The sequence below is a fragment of the Drosophila takahashii genome, chromosome 3R, assembly GCF_030179915.1.
Source record: "Drosophila takahashii strain IR98-3 E-12201 chromosome 3R, DtakHiC1v2, whole genome shotgun sequence".
NCBI lineage: Eukaryota > Metazoa > Arthropoda > Insecta > Diptera > Drosophilidae > Drosophila > Drosophila takahashii.
In genome coordinates, this window is record NC_091681.1 from 3,159,950 (window position 1) to 3,187,388 (window position 27,439).

The 27,439-nt window shown below is 37.7% G+C and overlaps 1 protein-coding gene and 2 long non-coding RNA genes across 5 annotated transcripts in view; 2 read left to right on the top strand and 1 right to left on the bottom strand.

The window, feature by feature from the left end:
- Positions 1–27,439, top strand: part of Dbp80 (putative ATP-dependent RNA helicase Dbp80) — a 254,168-nt gene that overhangs the window by 108,938 nt on the left and 117,791 nt on the right. For all 3 annotated transcript variants that reach the window (XM_070216342.1, XM_070216341.1, XM_070216343.1), the window contains one exon: positions 23,029–23,164. In XM_070216342.1, the coding sequence (XP_070072443.1) occupies positions 23,029–23,164 (136 nt within the window). The remainder of the gene's footprint in view (positions 1–23,028; positions 23,165–27,439) is intronic.
- Positions 8,780–9,845, bottom strand: LOC138913279 (uncharacterized). Its single transcript, XR_011418945.1, has 2 exons — positions 9,744–9,845; positions 8,780–9,690 (listed from the first exon to the last, which is right to left on the bottom strand). It is a non-coding gene; the product is annotated as an uncharacterized lncRNA (long non-coding RNA).
- Positions 19,673–20,918, top strand: LOC138913277 (uncharacterized). Its single transcript, XR_011418942.1, has 4 exons — positions 19,673–19,833; positions 19,889–19,963; positions 20,018–20,171; positions 20,732–20,918. It is a non-coding gene; the product is annotated as an uncharacterized lncRNA (long non-coding RNA).

Consider the following 27,439-nt stretch of genomic DNA (forward strand, 5'->3'; position numbering starts at 1 on the left):
GGTATTTGGGAATCCCAAATAAGAAAGTTTAAGCAGAAGCAGTGAATGGTTTACCGAGTCGAAAGCCTTTCTAAAATCAGTGAATATAACGTCGGTTTGTAGACAGTGCTGAAAATCTTTACTAATCAAGTGCGAGAACTCAAGGAAATTGGTCGTCGATGACTAATAAACTCACACTGAAAAGCAGATATTAAAGAGCTGCAGAGATGTTGTAATTAAAGAGTGATAAGATGTTCCAGAAGTTTAAGGGGTTATATACCTTTTTTGAGCGAAAAAATTGAGGGAACTTTCGATTTTTTTTTGGTGTGTAGCAATTATTTTATGACAGTGAAGTTATTATTTATTGATAGTACATGTTTTTATCGAAACAACAAACCTTTGTTCTTGAAAAAATATGAATAGTTTACGAAGTTATGGCAATTCTTTCGGAACCCTTTTTTTTTATAGCGGCTTGCGGTGACCACGATGGAAGTCCAGCAGGTCAACTTAAATCAAAAAACCAAAAATTTTTAGTTAGTATAGTATTATATCCAGTTCGTGAACGATTATTTTTAAGAATATTTGCTTTTTTCTCCATACAGTAACAATTTTTCCAAAAAGTTAATTTTTCGAGTTCTAAAAATTTTATTAAAAAATTCTGATCTGCGAATAATTTAAAAAAAAATTGAAGAAGATCGATCAAATAGTTCTTGCGCAATCGTGGTCACAGCGAAAGCACTTTTGGAAAAACACGACTTTGAGATAATCGCATTCAAAGTTTTACGTTGACGTTGCAACTATTGAAGTCGAGCGCGTCAAAACGCTGTTTTCCTATCGAACTATTATTCGGATCTGTATGAAAATTTGGGAAGATGTTCTCTAAGGGATATACTTTAGGATTCAGCAAAAAAAAAAATTTCGTTTTTTTGAAAAAAAAAAGGTATATAACCCCTTAAGAATAGCTGATAGTTTGGCAATGCCACGGTAATTTTCGATGTCCACTCGAAAACCTTCTTTATGAAGAGGAATTATGTAAGACTAATTTCAGAGAGACTGATAAGTTAAAAAGAAGTTAAAGAAGTTAAGGTGTAATTATTGGATATAACAAATTTTGGGCACAGTGTTTTAAAATGCAGTTTGGCACCTTATCAGGGCCAGCTGAGTATTAAATGTCAATAGAGGACATTCCTTTCAGAACGACACTCTCTGTGAAAGGGGTTAAAAATATGTTATTAGCATGCGGTATGAAATGGGGATATGGTGTTGAGGTTTTGTAGGGTTTTAGAAGAATAAGTTGACTGGAAAAAAGATGCAAATAAGTTGGAAATCTCGGGAGCAGAATTTTTTGTTTTATTGAGATAGAGAAGTGACGGGGGAAAGCATTCGATTCGCAGTTTGAGTCTCGACAAAACCGAAAAAAATGTTGGTCACAAACTCTCTATCTGAGCGGAACCCTTTTTTCGTTTTGCTCTCGGTGAGACCCTTTTAAGTTAACACTCACCTAAAAGGGTTTCTGAAAAACGACTGTTAAATAAAAGTCAGAAAAATGGGTTTTCTCTAGAAAGAGAAAAATATAGGCCTGCTGTGATATGTACATAAATTGTATATAGGAAATCACGATAATTCTAAAATTGCATTGAACATATTAATGTACATAAAATTGTATTCTGAATTTAGGTTAGCTGTTATATTGTTTGTTTTCTTCAATATATTTATTGACTATATAAGGAACTATCTTTAATAAGAAATGCCATAAAGAAACGAATTACCTTTCAAATGAGCTATAAAAGGCAGATCGGTTCAAATGAACTACCATAAGTCTTAAGATAAACAAGAGAGAACGCTATAGTCGGGTTGGTGTCCCGACTATCTAATACCCGTCAATCAGCTAAAGGGAGTGCGAACGCTGTACTCGGGTTGGTATCCCGACTAATAATCGTAACTCAGCTAAAGGGAGTTCGAGGGAGATAGATATATAAATTTTGATTGCGTATAACTTTTTAATGAATGGTCCGATTTGAAAAATGTCTTCTACATTTCGATAGGAATAAATATACACAACAAAATTGCATTTTTACTTTTCGGAAATCTTTAAAGATGTGGGCGCAGGACCCATTTTAAAATCGTTAGTGGGCGATTGTGGGCGTTAGAGGGGGCGTGGCGCTCGGCTAAAATAAACTTGCGCTGCGTAGGAAGCCAAAGAATATGTGTGGGAAATCTCAACCTTCTAGCTTTTGTAGTTTCTGAGATCTCAGCGTTCATACAGACAGACAGACGGACAGACAGACGGACAGACAGACGGACAGACAGACGGACAGACGGACAGACGGACATGGCTAGATCGACTCGGCTGGTGATCCTGATCAAGAATATATATAGTTTATGGGGTCGGAAACGCTTCCTTCTACCTGTTGCATACTTTTGCACGAATCTAATATACCCTTTTCCTCTACGAGTAACGGGTATAAAAATGTCTCAAAGTATTCCAATCAAGCCTATTCCTACAAAATGGTTCGTGCGTTCTTTTGAATCTTTCGAAATATTTTGAATAAAACCAAATAATGTTGTGAAGATATTCTTAGATAGTTAGGGATTGATTTAAAACTACATTAAAAAAAATTTTACACTGCTGAAGGAGGATTAACATGTTATAAGGCTCAAATTTTTCCTGCAGCTAAAGAGATTCGCTTCTTATTACGTGGATTCGATTATTAATTACTACATAAAAAAGATATGCCAAAAGTTAAGATTTTGAATCGTAAATTATTTAAAATATGTAGAATATTGGAATTTAATGGTAAGTGGGCTAATCTTACAGATTCAGCTTTAGAAAATCCACATTACGTATTTTCCCTTACCCTTTTGAATTTTAATAATCAAAAAGCTATGTTACGACTGAAGCATTACTGAACAGGTCACACACACGCACTCATACATTCACATAAGACCGTTTTCCTTAACAGACCGAGCAAAGTAGTCAGTAGAAACCAAAACTCTGAGCGTAACATCTGTTAAGCAAAAACCCTTTGAATGTGTTAGATCACTCCCAGTTTTTATAGAGTTTTTAAATGACAGGTTTTTTTCCAACACTTTGAAAAGGTTGACCGAACCTTGCAAGCTCTGGGGACAGAACATTGGGTAAATCATTAACATAGATGGAAAAATAACAATAATAACAATACTTGCAATAACATTACTGCAATGTTTCATCAGCTCCAAGAAGTTCATAATCCGAATGAGTGGAGACTCTTTATCGATGGTAGCAAAGCAAGTTTAAGAGCAGTTTTGTTGCACAATGGAAATTCGAAACCATCTATTCCAATCGCACACGCAGTTAGCACCAAAGAAACGTATGACACAATGGCTAGACTTCTTAAATATATACAATACGATCATTTTGAGTGGAAAATATGCGCAGATCTTTAAGTGGTTGCGATGCAGTATGGGTTGCACGGCGGATATACAAAATACTGTTGATTTCTTTGCCTTTGAGACAGCCGATCAGATGCACAGCATTAAAAAAAAAGAAATGGCCATCCAGAACAACTGATGTAATTGGTGAGGCCAATATAAAATTCAAGCCTTTGGTAGAACGAGAAAATATTATTCTGCCACCACTGCACATCAGGTTTGAACTTATTAAAAATTTCGTTGAAGCCCTCAATAAAGAAGGTGCTGCATTTGCCCATTTGTTGTCCATATTTCCAGGACTTTCATATGCCAAAGTAAAAGCGGGAGTGTTCGCCGGTCCCGAAATTAAAAAGCTTCTTATAGATGATACATTTGAAGGACACCTATCATCAGTGGAAGCGGCAGCTTGAAGATCTTTTAAGCTGAATGTGGCCAACTTTCTAGGCAAATTTTGAATAATTCATGGCAAGCTCTAAAACTAAGAAATTAAATACGTTTACTGAACATACATAGAGAAACATACATGTTTACTCGTATTCTATAGGATGCCTTGACTTATTTAAGATTTGACAGCATTTAAGAGCAGATAATAAAATCAAAATTCGTTTAATAAATCCAATAAAATGTCCTCACGAAAACTTTTTAAGCCGAAATTAAAGCATACAATGAACAATAGTTAAATTTAGTTCCATTTAAGATTCAATTCTCAGATTTCTTTTTTCATCAGAGAAAACTTGATAATTTTGGAATTTTTAACTTTGGCGTCGAATTCCAAAGACATGGGCAATGGTTGACAATGGGGACTATTTTTTAGGAATGCTGTGATGTATTGAGAGTAGATTTCAGCGAAAATAATAAAGGTCGGTCAAATAATATAGGCCACATAATTTTAAATGTCAACAAACATCGGTTTTGCGTTCTTAATCAGGGAACGCATTAATCACCTCTTTCACCATAGGTTTGCAACAAACTATTTGCAGGCTACATCTATAAAATTACAAGCAGGCAACGGCAGTATTACTACAGCCGCTGTCTATTGCCTTCCGCGTTTTACAATAACTGAAGAGCAATTCTTGGACTTCTACAATTCTCTCGGAGATCGCTTTATAGCAGGAGGAGACTACAACGTCAAGCACACGCACTGGGGATCAAGACTCGGGACCCCAAAATGAAGGCAACTGTATAAAGCAATCATAAATTTGAACAACAAACTCGACCATGTCTTAATTGACTTAATTGACTTCAGTGTGACCAAGAACATCCCAAGAAATTTAGTAAGCGCCAAATCGCTATCGGACACATCATCGGATCACTCGCCTGTTTTAATAACTCTCCTTCAAAGTCCCAAAGTAATCGAGCACCCCTTCAGGCTGACCTCGCATTGAACTAACTGGCTAAAGTACAAAAAGTACGTAAGTTTACACCACAGCTTAACACTGAGAATGACATCGACTTCTGTGCTGATGCCCTGGAGTCGGTCCTCGTGGCAGCAGCCAAAATCTGAACACCAGAACAATTGTGCGTAGCAGCCAATACAAAACTAATCTGCAAATCGAACAACTGGTTCGGGAAAAACCACGCGCCTACGGCGCGTTTGGCAATCCTGCAGATCGCCTCATTCGAAGCAACTCCTTAATGAAGCCGCCCGCAAGAAGAATAGCTTTCGCAGCGCCGGTACATCGAGAAACTGTCGCCGACCAGTACAAAGCATGCTTTGTGGAAGGCTCACTCAAATTTAAGCCCTCCGATAGAAAGAATCACTCCGATTAAAAACTCCTAGGGTTCTTGGGCCCGCAGTGACGACGACAGCGATTATCTTTTGATGAGGTATTGTTAAAGGCAATTAATTTAGTAAAAAAACCTCATAAGGTAAATTTTTTAAGTAAAATTTTTTTGTTGTAGTAAATTTTTAAGAAAAAACAAATTTTTTTTCAAGAAAACAAATACAAAAAATTTCTTAAAGGGTTCTTATTTTTTCAATTATTTGGTTTGACGATTAATTAGAGACTGAAAGAAAATGCTGCACGCAGGCAGAATCAGAACATAAAGAAGAAAAAGGATTCGTTACTCGTTACATAAGTGTATAACTCAAAAAAGGAATAAGACATACAGTGGTGCATATGCAAATATTTTTCAATTCAAGAGATTCTTTTTTAGTTTAACCCTAGTGAAGTAATACATTTTGTGTGCTTAACTTTACATAGGGCTTTAGTTAGCACATCTGAAATCATATCTTCGGTTGGAACATATTCAATATCAATGACTTTCTTCTTATACAAATCTTTTCTGAAATGATACTTGATATCTATATGTTTACTTCTAGCATGAAAACTCGCATTCTTAGCTAAACATTGTGCGCTCTGATTGTCACTGTAGATCATCAATGTTGGCGCCGTCTCGAAACCCATCTTAGATATCAGCTTCAGCAAGTAAGCAGCCTCCTTAGCTGCTGTTGAAAGCGCCACATACTCAGCCTCCGTGCTACTGAGTGCTATGATGCTCTGCTTTTTCGACTCCCACGAAAACGCTGCTCCAGCCATAAAGAACGCCCAACCGCTGAACGATTTGCGGTCAGTACAGTCACCTGCATACACAAAGCAGTGAACAGGCACACCAGTTCGAACATAGTGCAACTTCAAGTCCGAAGTTCCTTTTAGGTAACGAAGGACGCGTTTAGCGGCCACCTCATGTTCCTTATGGGGGTCACTGCACCTCTGAGCCAACTTTGCCACACAATGAACAATGTCTGGCCTCGTAGTCATTGCTAGGTACAGCAGTGATCCAATAAGCGATTGATACTGCTTCTGGTTGACTCGTGGACAGTCTTCCAAAACACATAGGTTCTGATAACCAACCTCCAAAGGCGTTGCATTCGGCTTACAGTTCTCCATGCCATAATCTCGTAACAGCCCGTCGATATACTGCTTATGGCCAATTGCCACACTGACCGTCTCTCCATTCCGCTCGATCTCCATGCCTAAAAAGTGATTCAGCTCTCCGCCATCTACTACTGCAAATTCTCGTGCGATTTGAAGTTTTATGTCGACAAGGTCTTCTTTTCTGGAACAATCAATAATTAGATCATCGACATATACAACAATTAAGTTAAATTTTTCGCCGTGGTTCTTGGTATAAATGCACGGCTCACTGGTACATTGTAAAAAACCAATACGCTGAAGAGTATCATCCAATTTCTTGTTTCATTCACGCCCACTCTGCTTCAGACCGTATAAAGACTTGTGCAACCTCAACACTCTTTTTGGATACGCTGTGTCCACGAACCCTTCCGGTTGCCGCATGTAGACTACATCTTGTAGGTCGCTATTGAGATACGCAGCTGAGACGTCTATTTGATGCATAAACATTTTGTTCTCGACCGCCAGTGCAATCACCAATCGGATGGAAGAATACCGAGCCACTGGGGAAAATGTTTCTGTGTAGTTTATGCCGTACTCCTGTCCACAACCTTTTGCGACTAAGCGAGCCTTGAACCGTTCTACGTTGCCGTACTGGTCTCCTTTAACCGCAAACACCCATTTGCATCCAATAGTTCTCTCACCAGGAGGAAGATCTACAACACTCCATGTCTTGGTGGACTTTAGTTGAGAATACTCCTTCTGCATCGCAACCTTCCATTCTTCAGCCTGTGTCAAGCTCAAAGCCTCCTTAACTCCTGGCCTTCTAGTGCGAATTATCTTAGGCCTACCTGGGCCTCGTTGAACTCTGTCGACGTTATCAACCAACTCGTCTTCAGCATCTTCGGCCCCCGACTGTTCGTTCCTTGCGTCCTTGCGTCTCCGTCAAGATTTCCATCATGACCGCCATTTTTCTCCTCACCATATCCATATCCATATATCCTCGCTTTTTGTTATATCGTGCTCAAGGAACACCACATCTCTGGCTTCCTTGATAGTTTGCGTATCAGGATTGAAGAGTCTATACGCTTTGGCAGTTTCTGAATGCCCAACCAGGATATGCTCTATGCCTTTCTGAGAAAATGTTCTTTTCCTTGTCTTGCCTAGCACAATTGCCTTTGTACCAAACACCTTAAGATGGGATACGCTGGGCTTTTTCCCAAACCATGCTTCGTATGGAGTCATGTCTGGCAATGGAGACGTTTCTGATCGGTTCCTCAAATACATCGTAGTCATTATCGCTTCCCCCCACAGGTACTCGTTCGCATTAGCGTGAACCATCATGCTCCCTGCCATTTCATCTGGGACTGGTTGATCGATCTCTTGTAATTTCTCGATGACATCACTGAAATTACCCAAATGCACTTCGATACTGTCTGACTCTGACATCTTCATATACAGCAACTGTTTAAACAACTGTATTCTACGCGCTGGTCCACTAGCCAGCTTTTTCCAAGCTTCCATTGATGACTTGCAGTGTTTAACATAATTAATCTGGGACGGCTTTATACACAACAAAATACTCGCGAGGGCCTTTTCATCCTTGTTATCAAAGTTTGCCAGCTCCGCAACCGTTCCACTTTCGTTTTTAATTTCACGACCACACACAATCGACCAAAGTTCTGAGTGTACCAGCAGACTTTTCATCTGCACTGCCCACGAACTATAATTGTCACTATCAAGTTTTTCTATTGAGTATTGCGAACTCATCTTGTTCATCTTTTTAAAACACCACCGAATCTCTAATTATCGTATAATCTTTTCGACTATTACACAGTAGTTTTCTTGCTGTCCTGGGCCCATAACCTATTCGGTTTGACGATTTATTAGAGACTGAAAGAAAATGCTGCACGCAGGCAGAACCAGAACATGAAGAAGAAAAAGGATTCGTTACTCGTTACATAAGTGTATAACTCAAAAAAGGAATAAGACAAACTAGTCCCTCAGTTTTAAAGCTATCGCGATGATAGCTAGATCCCAAAAGTCTTCTTTCTATTGCAGGTAGTACATATGACGGAACGAGCCCGATCGGACCACTATATCTTATGGCTCCCATAGGAATAATCAAAAAAATAGTAGAAAAACTATTGTAACTTTGTAGAAAGTAGGCGTTTTGATTTTTGTCAATGTAAAAACAACAGAATTTTAAGTAGGCATACCTGCAAGGGTATATAAACTTCGGCTGGCCGAAGTTAACTTCCTTTCTTGTTTTTTTTTATTTAACTTGTGTTGACGCTGCCAGCTTTTTGGCAGCTTAATTTATTCAAATAACAAACTCGTATATTTAATCGTAACAACGACAACGACAATGTATATCTCTTCCGATCAACGAGCATCCAACCAAAGTCACAAAAGTAATGTCAACGACGAAGAAAAAGAACAACGACAAGAGAGCGAGAGAGTGAGAGAGCGAGAGAGTAAGAGAGCAGTTAGTGCTGCCAGCTGGAGTTTACAGTGCAATAGATAACAATCGATTGTTTACGTTTTAATTTTAATTTGGCTGTGAAGATTTGTCTGCTCCCGACATACTCTCCCCGTTGAAAGAGTCCCTTTCAACAGCATCATCTATAGGCAGAAGGCAAAGCTTGTTCATTGCTCTTCGAATGTTGTTGCTGGTAGAAGTCCTTAGGTCTGCCACGCGAAATACTCCACCCTTTCCTGGAATAAGGCCGATCACTTGGGCCAACGGCCAACGCATTTGAGGAAGATTCTCATCCTTGACGAAGACCAGGTCATCTAATTGAAGAGGTCGAGTTGCGAGGTGCCATTTGGAGCGTTGCTACAGCAGGGTCAGATATTCCTCGCGCCAACGAGCCCAAAAGATTTGCTGAAGATGGCTCACACGTTGACAGGCGTCCAGCTCTAACAGTGCCTCAGGAGGTCCACCAAGAAGAAAATGAGCAGGAGTCAAAACGTCTAGATCGCCAGGGCTTTCTGAAATCGAAACTAAAGGCCGAGAATTAATGACTGCAGAAATCTGACACACTAAGGTCCGCAGTTCCTCAAATCTGAGCAAAGAAGTTCCAACTTTGCGATAAAAATTATGCTTGGCCGATTTTACTGCTGCCTCCCACAAACCTCCGAAGTGGGACGTCGAGGAGGAATGAAGCGCCTGTCAATATTTTCAGCCAGACAATATTGGCTAATAGCAGCAGAGTGAGAGTCGCTCAAAACTAATCGAATTAGCTCCTGCAGTTCATTTTTTGCGCCTACAAAATTTGTGGCGTTATCACTCCAAATTTGATTAGGCTTGCCTCGCGTAGCAATGAATCGCTTTAGTGCACCAAGAAACGAGCTAGTTGTTAGGTCTTGAACAAGCTCTAAATGCACAGCCTTGGTTGTAAAGCAAATAAAAACTGAGATGTAGCACTTTACTGGAGGCGTGCTGCGAACAGAGGACTTGTTGTAAAATGGACCGCAGTAGTCGACTCCACTAACTTCAAATGCTCGGGATCCTGTTAGTCGTTCCTTCGGGATTTTACCCATGACATGTTCAATCAATTTTGGCTTAGCATGGAAACACTTAATGCATTTACTGACAACCCTTACTACGCTCTTTAACCCTCCAATGGGCCAAAACTGCAAGCGCAAATTGGAAAGCAAGGCACGGGGTCCGGCGTGCAGCTGCCGTTCATGAAAGCTTCGAATGATAGCCAATGTGATCGGATAGTGCTTAGGCAAAATTATTGGATGTTGAGCGTAGTATGAAAGTGTCGAATTTTGAAGTCTGCCGCCAAAGTGCCATGATCATCCAGAAATGGTAATAGCGACGCGATTGGGCTAGCCTTTTTTACAACTCCTTTAGCTTGCAGTTCCTTTATATCATCCCACATATGGGCACGCTGAACAAGTCGAATAAGAATTTCAGTTCCATGTTTAACATCCGAAACGCAAAGCCCATAATGACGACGACGGCGAATAAATTTCGAGACGTATCCAAAAACTCGTTGCATGACAGGAAATGAATTTATATACTTGCAGTTCGTCGTGTAATCCAAAGCAGAATTGACCAACAATACGTTCCTTCGAAGTTCAGTAGATGGTTTTTGGAGGAAACAAGAGGCAGGCCAGTTATCTTCACTTTGACTAAGGAAGGCTGGACCATGAAACCAAAGTCTGGATTGCAGAACCTGATCAGGAGTGGCTCCCCAAGAAAGGATGTTAGCAGGATTGAGATCTGTGGGAATATACCGCCATTTCATGCTGCTTGTTAGTTCCTGAATAGATGCCACTCGGTTGGCGACAAATACATTAAATTTTGAAGGTTTCTCTTTAATCTAAGACAAAACCACGGATGAATCACTCCAACAAAAGTACCTTCCATTGAAGCATCCAATCTGCTTAACTGAACTCATTAGTTGAGACAACAATAACGCTCCAGACAATTCCAGCTTTGGGACGGTAATCGTTTTTAACGGAGCTACTCTTGACTTCGAACACAGCAAATGACGAACAGACTTTGAGACAATGTACACGCAAGCTCCAATACTGGCATCACAAAACCCATGACCTTCTATGGTACCCTTTGGATCTAATACTAGTCTAGGAAAGGGCTCATTCCACGTGAAACGTGACAGGCCAATTTTGGTCAAATCTAAGAATCAATCGAAACTTTTTTTTTTATAGAGGATTGAAATATAAGGATCGGTTTTTATTTTTTTTTTTTAACTCTTACCGTTTATTTTTTAAAAATATTTTTGTAAATTAGCTCCGATTTTTCAGTTATGCAGCACTTGAGACTCGTTTAAGTTATTTTAATATTTGGTATGCAACTTTGTGGGACATCCTAATATCTTTCAGAAAAATATTTAAAAAAATTTTTAATTTTAAAATTAAGTATTTTTTGAGAAAATTTAAATTTAAAAAAATTCTGTACGCCGGAATACACGCGGTTTCCGAATAAAAAAATTATCCTCATATTGCTTCATCAATTCTTCACGAAGTGGTAAAATAAAATTTTTGTATTTGCAAGACCTACTAGTAAAGACAACGATTTTAGTTTAGCAACTTTGCATCATGCAACAACAGCGCAACGTGTAAGAAGAGAACAGCAATACGAACACGGGAGAGCAGCAATAGTTTTGCTTGAATAACTGGGCCTGCCAACAGCGTATCATTAAGGGATTGACCAGATGAAGCTACAGCCGATCCGTCAAAAACCACACGTAGTTTGCTTGTTGAACTGTCCTCCTTAATAACGCAGTGATGTGGGAGAAAGTACCGACACAGATGTACAGTGGGGAGCAAAAGTGATTCCATGTTCAGAATATGCATGTTTGACAGATCATAAAACGTAAACCAATGAAGCAAATGAAACAAACTTTTTTTTTCTCGATTCCTTATTTAATTTGTAAGAAATAAACTTAAATACCTCAATAATACAAAAAGAAATGTAAGAGAGAAAATTAAAAAACAAAAACAGAAGGCATGTACTCAGTTTTGCACCTTTTATGAAAAATTGTAAAAAAAATATCAAATTAATATTTGGTCCAAAGACCCTTATTGTCTATTACATTTTTTATGCGCTTTGGCATACTCTCAACTAAATTCTGTAAAATTTCTTTCGGAATTTGGTTCCATTCAATCTCCACGCGTCTCCAGAGATCGTGGAGGTTGCATGGGGCCGATTGATACTGCCCGAGCCGTCGCTTCACAATTGACCATAAGTTTTCAATTGGATTGAGGTCGGGACTTTGAGCTGGCCACTCCATGACCTTAAACTTTTGTTTTGCCAACCATTCTTTTACAATTTTCGCCGTGTGCTTGGGATCCCCATCCTGTTGGAAAGTGATTTCTCCTTCAGGATAGGCAGTCTTATCGAGAAAATTGGGAAGACGGGTTTTTAAAATGTTTAAATAGTCCTCTTTTAGCATTATCCCATCAATTTTGTGCAACGGCCCAACGTGCCACCATGTGAAGCACCCCCAAGCCATTATATTTCCTCCTCCATGCTTTACGGTTTGCTTTACATGATGTCTCTGAAGCTTGTCACCGGGCCTATGCCAATAATACTGCTTGCCATCCGACTGGAAACGGTTAAACTTGGATTCGTCCGACCAGATAACACGTTTCCAGTCTTCTATAGTCCAGTTTTTGTGTGTCTTTGCAAATTTTAACCGAGCTCTAACATTTTTCTCGGATAGAGCTGGTTTATTTTTTTTAACAGAAGCGATATATCCAATTCTACCCAGTGCTCTTCTGGCTGTCCATCGACTAACGGTTTTATTTAACTCCTTAGAAGCCTCTTTTGGTGTTAAAAGCTTATCCTTCCTCATGTTGGACATCATAAGTCGAGCGTCAGAGTCCGTTAGAAGGCGGCGGCGACCATTCAATACGGTTTCGGAACAAACATTTTGTCTCTTTTTCACCTTGACCACCACTGACTGACTAATTTTCAGCTTCTCAGCAATTGTGCGTGTCGAACAACCACTTTTAGTCATGGAAACAATACTATTTTCGGTACCTCGCGATAATTTCTTCATTTTACAGATATAAATTGGAGACTAATTTCTTAATTCATTAAATCTACTTTGAACTATAAGAAATGTGCGATATTCCTCATTATGAAAACGAATCATAAGTGAAAAAGACATAACACGGTAAATCTGCAAGTATTGATGATAAGAAAATAGGGAGAGCAAAAACAAGTGCGAATAACGGAAGGTGCAAAACTGAGTACATGCCTTCTGTTTTTGTTTTTTAATTTTCTCTCTTACATTTCTTTTTGTATTATTGAGGTATTTAAGTTTATTTCTTACAAATTAAATAAGGAATCGAGAAAAAAAAAGTTTGTTTCATTTGCTTCATTGGTTTACGTTTTATGATCTGTCAAAGATGCATATTCTGAACATGGAACCACTTTTGCTCCCCACTGTATATCCACCGGGTCAAATAGAGACATATGATTAAGATCCAAATACTCATGGATGAATGATGAATACTGCTCTTTAAGGTGAGGTTGACGAAAATCTACGATGCGATTGCGCGTATGACTCGCCTAAGTTAATGGATTTGGAACTGAATGGCAGATTAACCGAGTATTCACCTGTAGTTAATCTCACAAACGTGCTGCCAAAATGCCTTTCGCATTCAAGCTCCTCCTTTGTTCGGATGGAAACTGCTTCATTTGAACTTTCTAACTCCCAAAACCGACGAACAACATCATCAAGATGATCCTCTAGTTTACCATTTGAAACACAACAAGCAGTCAAAGTTTTTGTGTTAAAATGGTTTTGTCCTCCTCCAGAAACGACCCAACCAAGGCGAGTTTTCTGAAGAAGCGGTAGCCCAGGGATCAGTTTAATCTGCCCAACACATAATAATTCATAAAACATGCTAGCTCCAATAAGTAAGTCTATCCGTTTAGGCTTGTGGAAAAAGGGATCTGCTAGTTGGATATTTGAAGGAATATTCCAGTCTTCTATGTTCAGGGCAATGCTTGGTTGATTATCAGTGATAGTAGGCGTGATGAGTGCAGACAGGGACGCCGAATAATCAGATGCCTGAGATTTTAAGCAAATATCGACGGTATATCCTTCAGTTAAAACTTTTGTCTCACCGAGTCCCGAAACCAAAGATGCTGAGCGAGTCATTTTTAACTGTAACTGCTGTACGAAACGAGAAGTTAGAAGATGCAGCTGGGAGCCTGAATCAAGTAATGCCCTGTATGGAATGAATAAACCTGATTACGACTACAACAGCAGTGGCCGTAAAATCAGAAGCTTGACCTTGAAAGACTAGAGATGTAGTTGGCTGTGAACTGGAGGCGTTAACTTTAGAAATAATGGCAGAATCAGTTTCAATTGCTAGCTGCGAAAAGTTTGTATAAAAAAGCAGTAATGTGTGGTGCCTATTTCCACAAACGCGGCAATTTCCGCTTGTACAAGCTCGAGTATGGTGCCCACGTTTTAAGCAGTTGAAGCACAGAGACAGCTTTTTGATCTCAGCATGCCGCAAGGAGGGAGATAAATGTTCAAACCTAGGAAATAGATGAATGGGATGCTCAGACTCATTGCAAAATGCATTCTCCAAAAAATCATAAAATTCCTTCGCCGAGGGTATTTTGTCCATGGAGGTGGCCTCTTCCCAACCAGTTTGCGTGGAAAAATCCAATTTTTGCAAGAGCATGTTAATGATGATGGAGTCAGCAATTTCCTGAGCTGATCCCAACGAATTCAAAGCCCGCATGTGTGAGTTGATTTTGTCCGAAAACTCCCGAAGTTTATGTGCTGCCGAAGAGTCCACCCTTTTGAGACCAAGTATCTCCTTTATGTGAGACTGGAAAACAAGACGTTTATTAGAATACCGTTTATTAAGCAGATCTACAGCCACTGGATAGTTGGCTGACGATATATCTAACGACTGTATGGCATCCAGCGCTGGGCTAAGTAGACAAGAACGCAAGTGTTGCAGCTTTTCGATGTTGGTTAACTCGGGATCGTTATCTATGATTGTGTAGAACATCGACACGAAAACTTCTTCAGGAGACTGTATGTGCAAGCGCCAACAAACGCATTGAAGTTTGTTCCTATGTTGGTATGTATGTATGTGTTTGCAGTTGAACCGTTCCAAAACAGCGTTAAAGAAGACGTGCAAAATAACGGAGTCTCCGTTTGGTGAACAAATTTGATCCAATTATTGGTAAATCCACTGGCTGTTATAAACTTTATTGGGCTCCAAAATTATTTCCAATTTAAATTTTTTCAACAAACTCCATAACCACAATCACGTCGGGGTCACCATTGTTGACGCTGCCAGCTTTTTGGCAGCTTTACTTATTCAAATAACAAACTCGTATATTTAATCGTTATAATATATATTTATTTGAGTTTAAACTGCGGGGCAACAACGACGACGACAATGTATATCTCTTCAGATCAACGAGCATCCAACCAAAGTGACAAAAGTAATGTCAACGACGAAGAAAAAGAACAACGACAAGAGAGCGAGAGAGTGAGAGAGTGAGAAAGCAGTTAATGCTGGCAGCTGGAGTTTACAGTGCAATAGATATCAATCGATTGTTTACGTTTTAATATTAATTTGGCTGTAAAGATTTGTCTGCTCCCGACAACTTGATTTTAGAAAAAAAAAATTATTCAAATCGGTCAACTATATCTTAGCTGCCATGTAAACGCATATTACAAAGAAGGATTTTTCGGTTCAATTTCAATATTGGTTCATATAAATCGGGATTAAGTCATTATTTATCATTTTAACTCTATGCTTACCTTTTTTTTAAATTGGTCAATGATATCTTATAGGTGTCATAGAATCAATCAAGGAAATATAGCATTTTTTAAAAAAAAATCTGGTAGAACTCGGTATTTATTTCATATCTATATTTTTAGTAAAATAACATAATTTCAAATTTAAAACCAAAGTTTCTTTATTAATTTATCATTATCTTCATCAATACTTCACATAAGTAAAATATCTTCATGATGTTAGGGCGCGCGGATGAACCAGGGCTGACGATATTTCAAATGATGAACATTTCTTCCTAACTTAAACTGGGGTTTTCTCAGAAGAGGCACAAAAGGGCAGGCTAATTTTTTCAGAATTTGTAGTTAAATATCTAAACTTAAAAAAAAAAAGAATTAAACGGGGATCTAGAGTGTTACACTACTTTACGTCCAAGAATATAAAAAAAAAAACCCAATTTTTTTGGACCACTTTTAATAAATTTAAAAAAATTAGTAATTATGCATTTAAAATTTGTATTTTTTTAATATTCTAAGAATTGGTTGCTCTTAAAATTTCAATCGTTGCAAATACAACTTAAGCCCTTACGCGCTTTCAGAACAATTTCAAAGATGTATAAAATTTTTTTTTTTTTTTTTATTGGCTACAATTCTATTTCGAAAATACAAGTTTAAAAATCTTTAGTGGGATAACCATTCATCACAGATCACTTTTTTTTGATTTGTATAGAGAATTCAATTGTTTTTAAAGTTGCATTGCAACATTTTGGAAAATCTTAAAAAAAGAAATACTATTTTGGCAGGCTTTTTGTTCTAGACGCCCCACAGTGCGACAGAAACATTTGCTTTACACCTAGGAAATGTATTTCAGCCAAGCGCCGCCACAAACTTTTTTCGACCACCGCTGCTTAGCTCTGAAATTTCAATTAACCCGATTTTGTTTCATTGCTAAAGTCATTAGGCTCCAGGGGGCGACCTAATAATTCCAAAAATGATAAATGAACACAGCAGACATCCCTACAAACGAGAGATTGACTACGTCCACTTTTGCTAACGACACCGCAGTCCTGAGCCGCTCGAGATGACCAAAAAGAGCAACAGCTCAACTAGCTGATCATTTGGTAGTAGTTGAGAAGTGACTATTAGAACAAAATGAATGAACAAAAGTGTAAACATATAAGTTTAAACCTTAGTAGACAATCGTGTCGCCAAGCCAGCGATGTAACATATCTCGGCGTACACCTCGACAGGCGCCTAAGCTGGCGGAGGCACATTGAATGCAAGAAAGTACACCTCGGACTTAAAGCTAGCAGCCTACACTGGATTATAAACTCTCGATCATCCCTGTGTCTGGACTTTAAAGTTCTTCTCTACAACTTAAGCCCATTTGGACTTACGGCTCCCAGCTTTGGCGGGATGCGAGCAACAGCAACATTGACATCATACAGCGCTCACAAAAATCCTGCGAACAATTACTGGGGCACCATGGTATGTTCGGACCGAAAACATCCACAGGGATCTAAGCATACCACCGCACTATGGGAAAAAAGTCAATTTTTTTGGCATAAAATAAACTTATTTTACAAATTATTTTTAAAAATAAAATATATTTTGTGAATTTACATACCCTAATTAGCCAAGAACTGTTATCTAAGATTTTTTACTAGCAACACTATAGGGTTGATAAACAAACAAAGTCAGCTGTTTGATTGACTTTGTTGTATGCGTAAATTAGTGAAAAATCTTTGCAAACTTTCAGTGCTTATTTTGTGGAGCAACAAAATGGTTTATTATTTCTGATCATGTCAAATCGTAGCAAAGGTATTTATAAATGTATCTTAGATTACATGTTTTGATTATTATGGCTTGTTGTCCAACTGTGAACTGTTTTAAATGTGTATCTTTTTAGCTTAAAACTAACAAGTTTGATTGTGTTCCGTGGTGTACAACTTATAAATGGCACAAAGTTGCAAAAAGGTAAAAACGCAAAGTTATTACCAAATGTATCCTTAATATCGCAAAACTAATCATTATTGCAACTTTTTGCACGTTTCTTAAAAAAAATGACTTAAATCCAGCAACTTATAAACATAAAAAAAAAATTTTTTTATATAAAAAAACAATCTAAGTGGCTTTTATTAATCTTAAAAATTGAATTCATGGAAAGGGACAAGTCAAGTGAAAATCCTGGCTGCAAAGGACTCAAATATAAAGAAGCTGGACCCCCGTTAAAGCTAAAATTGGCATCTGCTCTTAGATATACAGCCCTGTTCTAGTTTTCACTTCCGAAAGATTCACACGGATTCGAATTTCCCAGACCTGTTCCAAGACTCACTTCCGAAAGAACTGCATGAAATCGAATTTCCCTCTGTTGTTACTCTGTTAACTTCCGAAAAATTCACACGGAAACTTTCCGCCAAGCATATGACAGGCGGATTTAAATTCGGCAGTATAAAAATTAAATTTTTAAATAAACTCCGCGATAACTTTATAAGTCAATAATATTTTTATGATATTCCTTGATGTTTTATGTTCCTAATTGCATCATCGGAATCAAAATTATTTGCATATATGACTTATTAATAATTATTTTGTGGTTGCACCTTAAAACCCGGTAAATTCTAGCCTTGACAATTAATGAAATCCGCCGCCCTTGTTCTAAATTCCGCTCCGATTTGGTAAAAATGGCCTAGAGTTGTCACGGTACGGATATAAATAAGTATTTTGTTGGGACTTATTCTAAACTTATCCGATAAGGTTCATGGTTTATTTATAAGAAAGATAATTTATCCTAATTAACGAAATAAGTGTTTTGGCTCGGAATACCACATTATTTCGTGTGAAATTTGAACGGGGACATTTGATAGGGACTTTGCCCTGTAGTTCTCAAGGGGGCCGGTGGCACTTTCGGGGCAGAAAAGGGATCGACCACCCAGTGGTCCCTTAAGGGTCAATAGGTGGCGTGTGTATTTTTTACAAGAGCAAAAGAGTTATCGGAGAGTGAACACTTCTATGTGAACACTTCTATAGGAGTTAAAAAAATTGTAAAATGAAATTTTTGACAAGTATATAATGATTTTAATAACGAATACAACTTTATTTTGTTTATATAAAAAACAAATTTAAAAAAAGTTAAAATAATAAAATAAAAACTTAATAATGAGATAAAATAAAATAATAAATGATAGAATTTTATTTTTTTTATATTATTTATATTAAATAATGAGCAATTTAGCTGCAGCAATATTTTTAAGGGGTTATATACCTTTTTTGAGCGAAAAAATTGAGGGAACTTTGGATTTTTTTTTGGTGTGTAGCAATTATTTTATGACAGTGAAGTTATTATTTATTGATAGTACATGTTTTTATCGAAACAACAAACCTTTGTTCTTGAAAAAATATGAATAATTTACGAAGTTATGGCAATTCTTTCGGAACCCTTTTTTTTTTATAGCGGCTTGCGGTGACCACGATGGAAGTCCAGCAGGTCAACTTATATCAAAAAACCAAAAATTTTTAGTTAGTATAGTATTATATCCAGTTCGTGAACGATTATTTTTAAGAATATTTGCTTTTTTCTGCATACAGTAACAATTTTTCCAAAAAGTTGATTTTTCGAGTTCTAAAAATTTTATTAAAAAATTCTGATCTGCGAAATTTAAATTGGCGCATAAAAACTGAATCGTTCACGAACTCGGAACAATCATTACGAATAATTAAAAAAAAAATTGAAGAAGATCGATCGAATAGTTCTTGCGCAATCGTGGTCACAGCGAAAGCACTTTTGGAAAAACACGACTTTGAGATAATCGCATTCAAAGTTTTACGTTGACGTTGCAACTATTGAAGTCGAGCGCGTCAAAACGCTGTTTTCCTATCGAACTATTATTCGGATCTGTATGAAAATTTGGGAAGATGTTCTCTAGGGGATATACATTAAGATTCAGCCAAAAAAAAAATTCGTTTTTTTGAAAAAAAAAAAGGTATATAACCCCTTAACAATAGCGGTGGTTCAGCAGCAAAACGTTTTCTTTCCTTCCATAACAAGCGGATTTTATTGGTGCTTAGATATAAAAAATAAATATATAAGTACCTAATTTTATATACATAGAACGTAACAAAAATAATATTAGCGAATGTTTTTATTGCCATCGATTATACGATATCGGTAGTCGCAATATTAGTCGTAACGGATTGCCATAACTACCCAACCCCGCTACCATCACTAACCCAACGTTTGCGCCAAATTTTGTAAACATTGTATTTAATTTGTCTTATTGTACATTTAAAGTGTTATATTTTGTTGTGATCTGAAGTGTCGTCAACAGGTGAGTAACACCATGAGTTGTGCAAGTGAAATACCTAATAATGTGTGATATTTAGCCATGAACAGCAACAGGCACATTCGTCGATTTGTTAAAGAGGAGAAGGAGAAATAGTGGTGCAAAGGACTCCTACGTAAGTCTTTTTTCTTTGATATAAATATTTTAGTGAAATTTTCTTCCTTTTTAGATTAAAGCCATGAGATCGTTGTTGCTGCCAGAAGGGGGTTTAAAAAACTTGCGGAGGGCTCTCACGGATGAGTTTGTTGTGGGATTTAATGTTAAAGGCCTTTCTGGAAAAAAAGCCGTAAACTCCTTTACACATTTATATGGTGCACTTCACGGTAGGTTATTTTTATAACTGTATTTTTTATAATACACTTAGTTTCTTGATTCAATTTCAATCTATTTACTTAGAATGCCATCTGTCTTTAATCCTATTTCTTTCTGTCTTTTTCTGCTTTTCACTTTTAAAACATGGTTTGATGTAAACAGGCTTGTATAACAAAATCTTAAAACATGGTTTGATGTAAACAGGCTTGTATAACAAAATCTTAAAACATGGTTTGATGTAAACAGGCTTGTATAACAAAATCTAAAAATATATATTTAAACCCATGCAGAGGGAATTATAATTTAGTCCAGAAGTTTGTTACGCAGTAAAGGAGACCTTTTCAAACCTATAAAGTAAATCCATTTAACCATGTCCGTCTGTCTGTCGGTTCAAGTTTCAAAAGCGTGAAATAAGTCTACATTTAACTATTGGTTATTCTTATTTTATATTTATGCTTTTCTAGTCACAATTTTATTCCTGAAAGCTGAAAGGGTATTAAAACTTTGGCTTGCCGAAGTTAGTTTCTGTTCTCATTTTATTTTAAAACACTAAAATCTTATTTTTTTTTAGATATTGTTTCAGAATCTGGTAATGCAGAAATATTGATTCCCAAGGCAATTCAGTTGCAAAAGAAACGATTTTTTAAAAATAAATCCAAATCAAATAATAACAACAATGAGGCACTCAACAAAAACGTGTCAGCAGAGGAATTTGTTCAATAAATATAAATTTAAGAAATAGAAAAATTGTCTACTTATAATACAATAAATTAATTTAACAAAAAGTATTTTTTCTTGGGAAGTTTCATAGCATTCAGCTTTTTTGGTATTGAAAACACCAACCCCATTTCATACCCCTTTTCGCCACAAAAGGGACCGATAGGTGGTCCCATTTAATACCCCTTTTCGCCACAAAAGGGACCGATAGGTGGTCCGATAGATGGTCCGATAGGTGGCCCCTTTTGTGGCGAAAAGGGGTATAATATGGGACCACCTATCGGTCCCTTTTGTGGCGAAAGGTAATGCAGAACTTCGCCATATGACCACCGCCTAGGACATGCCGTGGTAAAAGTGGATAGAAATTTACATTGCGGGTGGTATGAACGGGAGTTAGTCCCAAGCCCCCGGTGTATGGCGATTTCGCTAGTTCGGGACCAGTCCCGGCGAACTACAGGGTGTTTTTCGACTTTGGCATCTCTGTATGCTCTAGCAGTTTGCAACACTGTGTTTCCCCACACTGATTTTTAATACTATTCTGTCGGGAGCCTTGCAAAACTGCAAAGGGAAATAATATGAAATGACCCTAACAAATAAGGGAAATTTAGTACTGTTAACGGGAAATCCGATAATGTTAACAAATTCACTTCCGAGTGAAAACTGGAACAGGCCGGAATATTTCACTTTTCTTGTACATGTCACCAATTTTTTTTTTTGACAAATTTTAAAAATTAACGTAAACTGAACTTATTTTATTGTCTTACCAATACAAATACAATTTTTTTAAAATCCCTGCCAAATAATTTGAATATGCGGCGTGGGCGGTGGATGAAAACAATGGTCCGATTCAAAAAGCAACAAAAACCGAAATTACAGCTTTATCTTAATAGTATATATACAAAATTTCTAATTTGTATCTCTAAAACTAGAGTTTATGCCAAAAAAATAGACTTTTTTCCCATAGTGCACCGGTTAAAAATGAAATATCAAAGCAGAAAGCGGCCTACCATAATAAGCTACACTGCTCCCAAATAATCTCGCAAGGAACCTAACACGGGTTTCGAACAAAACTCGTCTACATCGAAATGATCTGTCAGCCCAGCTTTAAAAATTAGGGCCTGTTAGTCTAAACTCAGTCTACATGACTGTAATTTAAGTTATATTCTTAAGATTTGAAATACTTATTGTTAGTCTCATTATAGAGAAGAAACAAAAAAAGAAAATCTTTAAAAAAACTGTGCCATCAAAAAAAAATTACTGGTATTTTCGTGATCTTGGGCTCCAACACTAACGGAGTTTGTAATCAATTGGTGTGGAGCATTTCGGGTCTAAATTTGGCAAAAACACGGTATTAATTGGTAAAACGGCATCTTAGATAATCAGTTCAAAGTTATTAGAATGTAATAAAAATTAAAATAATATTGTTAGTCAGTTTTCTTACTTTATATGAAAATATAGATTGACATTAACCTTTCCAAATCGTATTTTTAAATGCATATCTTGAACATGGTAAAAGCGAGCTCCGATCGGACATCTAGAGCGGACAATAGAGCGGACAATAGAGCGGACTATTTAAAAATTTAATTTTTTGTTTTTCGAGAATTTACGTTATATCTTTTGTTTTTCGAGAATTTACGTTATATAGCACTTATATAGTTGACTGAAGTTCACTTTTTTCAACTCTGCCGAGGTCTTGCGTTGGCGTTACTTATTTAATCACATTGAAAAATCTGTATGATCCAGGCTCAGCCCATATACACGCGGTGCACATTTGTTTTTGTAAAGTCACAAAGTCGCTATCCGTAATAGATAAGAGCAAGTAAAGCCAGCAACAATTCCATTGAACTGTTTTTTCTTCCCAACTCAGAATGCAAAATGGTGTTGTCCTTATCATGACTGCGTGTGTGTCGTTACTCGCGTGTCTGTGATATTCTTTTAATTGTTTTCGAAAATGCACTGCCATAAAGAAGGCAGCCCTGCTCTGGTCTATTAACTTTAAAATAATGTCTTAATTGGGTGTATACGAGTAAAGATATAGGAAGACATTCAAAAAAATTGTAACATTCAAAATCTTAAACTTTAAGCAGTCCAGCATATCGTTATCTCTTCTTTTATAATTCTTTAACTTTTTATAAACAATGAATTTTTTAGATTAATGCGAGAGGAAGAATCCCTGGATAACATAAAGCAATATTATGTAAAATGCAAAAATGAAGATGGAAAGTATACCTCTATTCAAAATATCTACGGATGCATAAGCATTGGTCAAGCCATTATATTTTGCCATGTAAGTAAACCCCGGCCACCAAAGACTCATTCTACAATAAAAAGTTCTTTAGCTTTCTTATATACATCATTGAGTTTCAGTCATTAGTGTAGAAGCTGCATTTTGTCAAAGTTAAAAAAGTTGAAAAAATGCAAGATCTAAAAACCGAAATTAGTTTTTTAAGTCACACATCACTGTGGACGGCAGTCCACGTAGTGACGAATCGCACCAAGAGAGTGTGCGAAGGCGACTACTAAGGTGTGTTTCTAAATTATACGACACCAACACACTTATTCTTTGAAAATTTGTAGCGTTGTTGTTGCTTATAGAAAGCGAAACATTTAAACGCAGATCGAAAGAACAATGTATGATGTGTACGAAAAAAATACCACGCGTCCTTGATCCTCTTTTTAAGGATTTACCGCTAATTTTTCGAAATATAGTCTATTTTTCGGTTATGTGCGATCGTTTCATAATTATACGACACCATCGATTTTTTCCGGTTCCAATGATCAAACTTGACTGAAATTTTTTTTCTGGTTAAATATAAACTAAAAGGTTCCATTTTAAGAGTAATCCAGCCCAATCTGCGCCCCCTTAATGAAATCCCATGGAGAAAAAACACAAATTCGTATGAAAAAATGTCGAAAAAACTTCAACGTGGCGCAGACTGGGCATCGCATTTCAAATGTTCCAATCGTGAAATGTGGAAAGTTTATTAAGGTTTTGAAGAACAAATTTTTGCATTTTGACAGAAAGTGACGGCCAAAATCAAATATTTTTGGAATAAAACAGGTTTTGTTCTAAAAGGGCAGTTTATAAAAAATGATTTTTTAGGTCTGTTTCGTGCATGTAGTGAACTGAAAGGGATTTTTATTTGATTCAAAAGTGCTAAGAATATTGACCAGACAAAAGTTAAGACGAATTGGGGGATATGACTTCGAAAAAGAACTTTTTTTATATTTATATGGTCGAAGATTAGAAGGATCAAAGATCCAGCCCAAAGCTGGATTACTCTCAAAATCGAATCTTTTAGTTTATATTTGTAGGATTGGGGAATTTAGTATAAGTGTATCACCCTTGCAGCTTAAGATTAACAGCGACATCAACGGTTTAGGCCCAGTACCTTAATTTGATTTTGAATTGCGCTCTTATTATTATTTGTTATCCAATACTATAAAATATTAATCGAGTACATTAAAGAGAATCGAGTACATTATTTTAAAAAGCATCGAGCGAAAAGAAGCGACGCGAGGATAAGAATTCAGCGAGTCGAGCAGTAAAGAGGTTGTCCAGTGCGTTCCGAAAAGAAGTCGGTTTTGTGAAATTAAATAAGTCAAATCAAGAAACATTCATTCATTTAAGTTTTTGAAAAACATTCTGTTACTTTCCCAAATAAACTGAAATTTGTACCATCCCACATACTTAACCAGAAAAAAATTTCGGGTAAGTTTGATCATTGGAACCGGAAAAAATCAATGGTGTCGTATAATTATGAAACACCTTAAAATTAAGATGTTGTTATAAGTTATGCCACGGAGGCAAATATTATATTGTTTTCACATGAAATTCTTTGTTTTGTTATAACTATTAAATACAAACACAATCACCTTAATACGACTTTTAATAAAAAAAATATGTGCTTTAAACACACCTTATTATATAGCCGCAGAATTGAAAATCTGCTGTGATGTTCTGATCTGATCATAACGAGTGATACACCAATCGAAAGGTATCGCAAAAGCGAAGAGGATTGCATACCAAGACTTAATCAATTTCAATTTGCTTGGAGGAGAAGGCGGTGAAAGTGAAAATGTAGAAAATTGGAGCTGTTGGCGCCGGTCGGGATAAATGGCCCTGAAAATACGCGGCGAATGAGGGGTCATCAGGGGTGTCACAGAAACCGTCGACGGATTTGGGGACGGTTGATTTAGAAACCAACCGACCAAAGCCGTTGATGTCATAGGAATTCGAGAGATTTCCTTTTTTCGGAAAATTTACCGAAAAACGACCAGGGCTGGATGCATACACTCAATATCGAATATTCAATAATTATCGAATTTTATTTGACTTATTTGGACTATTTTCCAATAAGTTTTAAATTTAATTTGTTTTTCTTGCAAAATTACAAAAAGACTATATGATTAAAGCGCATATTGTACATAATAAAAGAAAAAATTAAAAATTTGAATTACCCGCCAGGCTACATATTGCAGCCCTGAGCAGCGGTTTGCCACGGCTGCGTTGGTTTATTTAGATTTAACTCATTAGCCAGGTCCTTTCACAAGAATGCGGCCGCCCTGAGTAAATCCTTTGGCAATGTCGATATTATCGCGAATGAATGGAAGAATATGGTGTCTTGTTTACCCCTGAAAATTAGCAAAGCTTATTAGTTTAAATTAATAATAAACAAAAATGTTGTCCTTTTTTACTTACTTGTCTTCTTCTTCTTCACAGCCGGCGTTTTACCTGGCAAAAATAGGACATTTTCACGACAGTGATGCCAACTTTTTGCAAAAGGCGGCCTGTTTGTATTAATTTCTCAATAACTACAACTTCTTTCACAATGAAATTTTTACCAGAAATAAGCTTTATTTTTAATTACAATACTAAGTACCTTTGAATATATAATTCGTTAACAAAACAATTCGATAACTAACTCCGAAATTTTGACAAATTTGGTATTTTAAAGTTCTAGGTAATTGGTAACACTGCCATGTAGACGGTTTGCCGACGGATTTTTTTAGCTTATTTTTTCATGAGGTTTTATAAAAAGCATATTTTTAAATATAACCCGAAGTAGTTAAGAAATCGTAGTATGCAGGTAGTTCATAAAATTCATTAGACTTGTGTGAGGAGTCACCGAACTGACCCCCCACATTTTTTCACTCTATTAAGATAATCAGCCACGGAGGCATTATTAGGTTTAGTAAACAAAAGACTCGTAGCCCTGGAGGAATAGATCGATAGTCAAGTCTAGTATTTAAGTGTTGTCTAGTTAGTATTTTGGTGCCAGGAAGGCCGATAGATAAATATTCTTAAATATTCTTAAGAATACTCGTGTGAATATTTTTACGATAAGGGGCTGTCCATATATTACGTAATCACAGTTTCGACGATTTTTGACCCCCCCCCCCATGTAATCAATTCTTCATACAAAAAAGAAAAATGTGCACTAGAGTAATCATTTGGTGGACCCCCCCCCTAGATGATTACGTAATATATGGACAGCCCCTAAGTGCGATCACTACCGAGACACGCGGACCTGGCGGAACGCGGTCTTACGTTTTCTACGCCCGAACGCATCGGGTTCACGACTCCGTCACCCAGCGAGATCACCGCCAGGACACCGGCTCCGGACCCAGATCAGGGACTAGCGAAGTAAGTTAAGCAAAGAGTAAACCAACCTACAGTGCGGGTAAAGACCCAATACCGAGAATAAAGTGAAAATCAGAAAACCTACCCGTCCCGTGTCGCCTACTAATTTGCCACACAGTACCAGCGGAAGGCAGTGTACTTATTTGAGTGGTAATATCTCCGAATAAGTGCCCTGTTCTTTTCCGTCGGTACCAGCGCCGGTAACCGGCCGCTTATTTGTCTGGTCATATTCTGCAAATAAACGTACAGTTTCCCGCCGGAACCAGCGCGCGACCCTGACGCTAGTTGGCACGAGAGTAAGTGCACCCAGTATACGCAGGCGGGGTACAGGTGACCCCAGTCTGTAAGATTCCCTTTCGCCGCCGACGCCCGTAACCCACGGAACCAGCGGAGAGCCAAAGGACTTATTTGGTTGGTGATAGCTCCGAATAAGCACTCCTGTTTGGCGTCCGCGTAGCAACCCTTCCCGGCCGGCACAGGCCAGTGACCCCACCTCGTCTTTCTGATATCTACAAATTTATCTGTAGAGGATCCTGGGCAGACTGAGTCTACCCCAGCCCAAGAAAGTTTCTTACAGATTGGCGCCCGAACAGGGACGAGGAGGACGAGCCGGCGTGTCCAAATTTACGGCCTAAAGACCCGTAAATCCGCCGTGTGCCCGTAGCCGCCCAGAAGGGTACCCCAAGCGCCGGCAACCAAGCTTTTTTTTTTCCCTCGCTCCGCTACCCATTGTTCCGCGTCGCCGAGCAGTCGATGCAGTGCATCACGGCACCCCTAGAATTTTTACGCTTCCCACTGGCGACGCAGCTGCTACAGATCGAAACTACTGGTGACGCGGGCCCGCCATTACTGGCGCAGCTTAGACGAAAGGAAAGGAGAAACAAGAAAAGGCTCCGGGAGACCTCACCCCGACGGCGA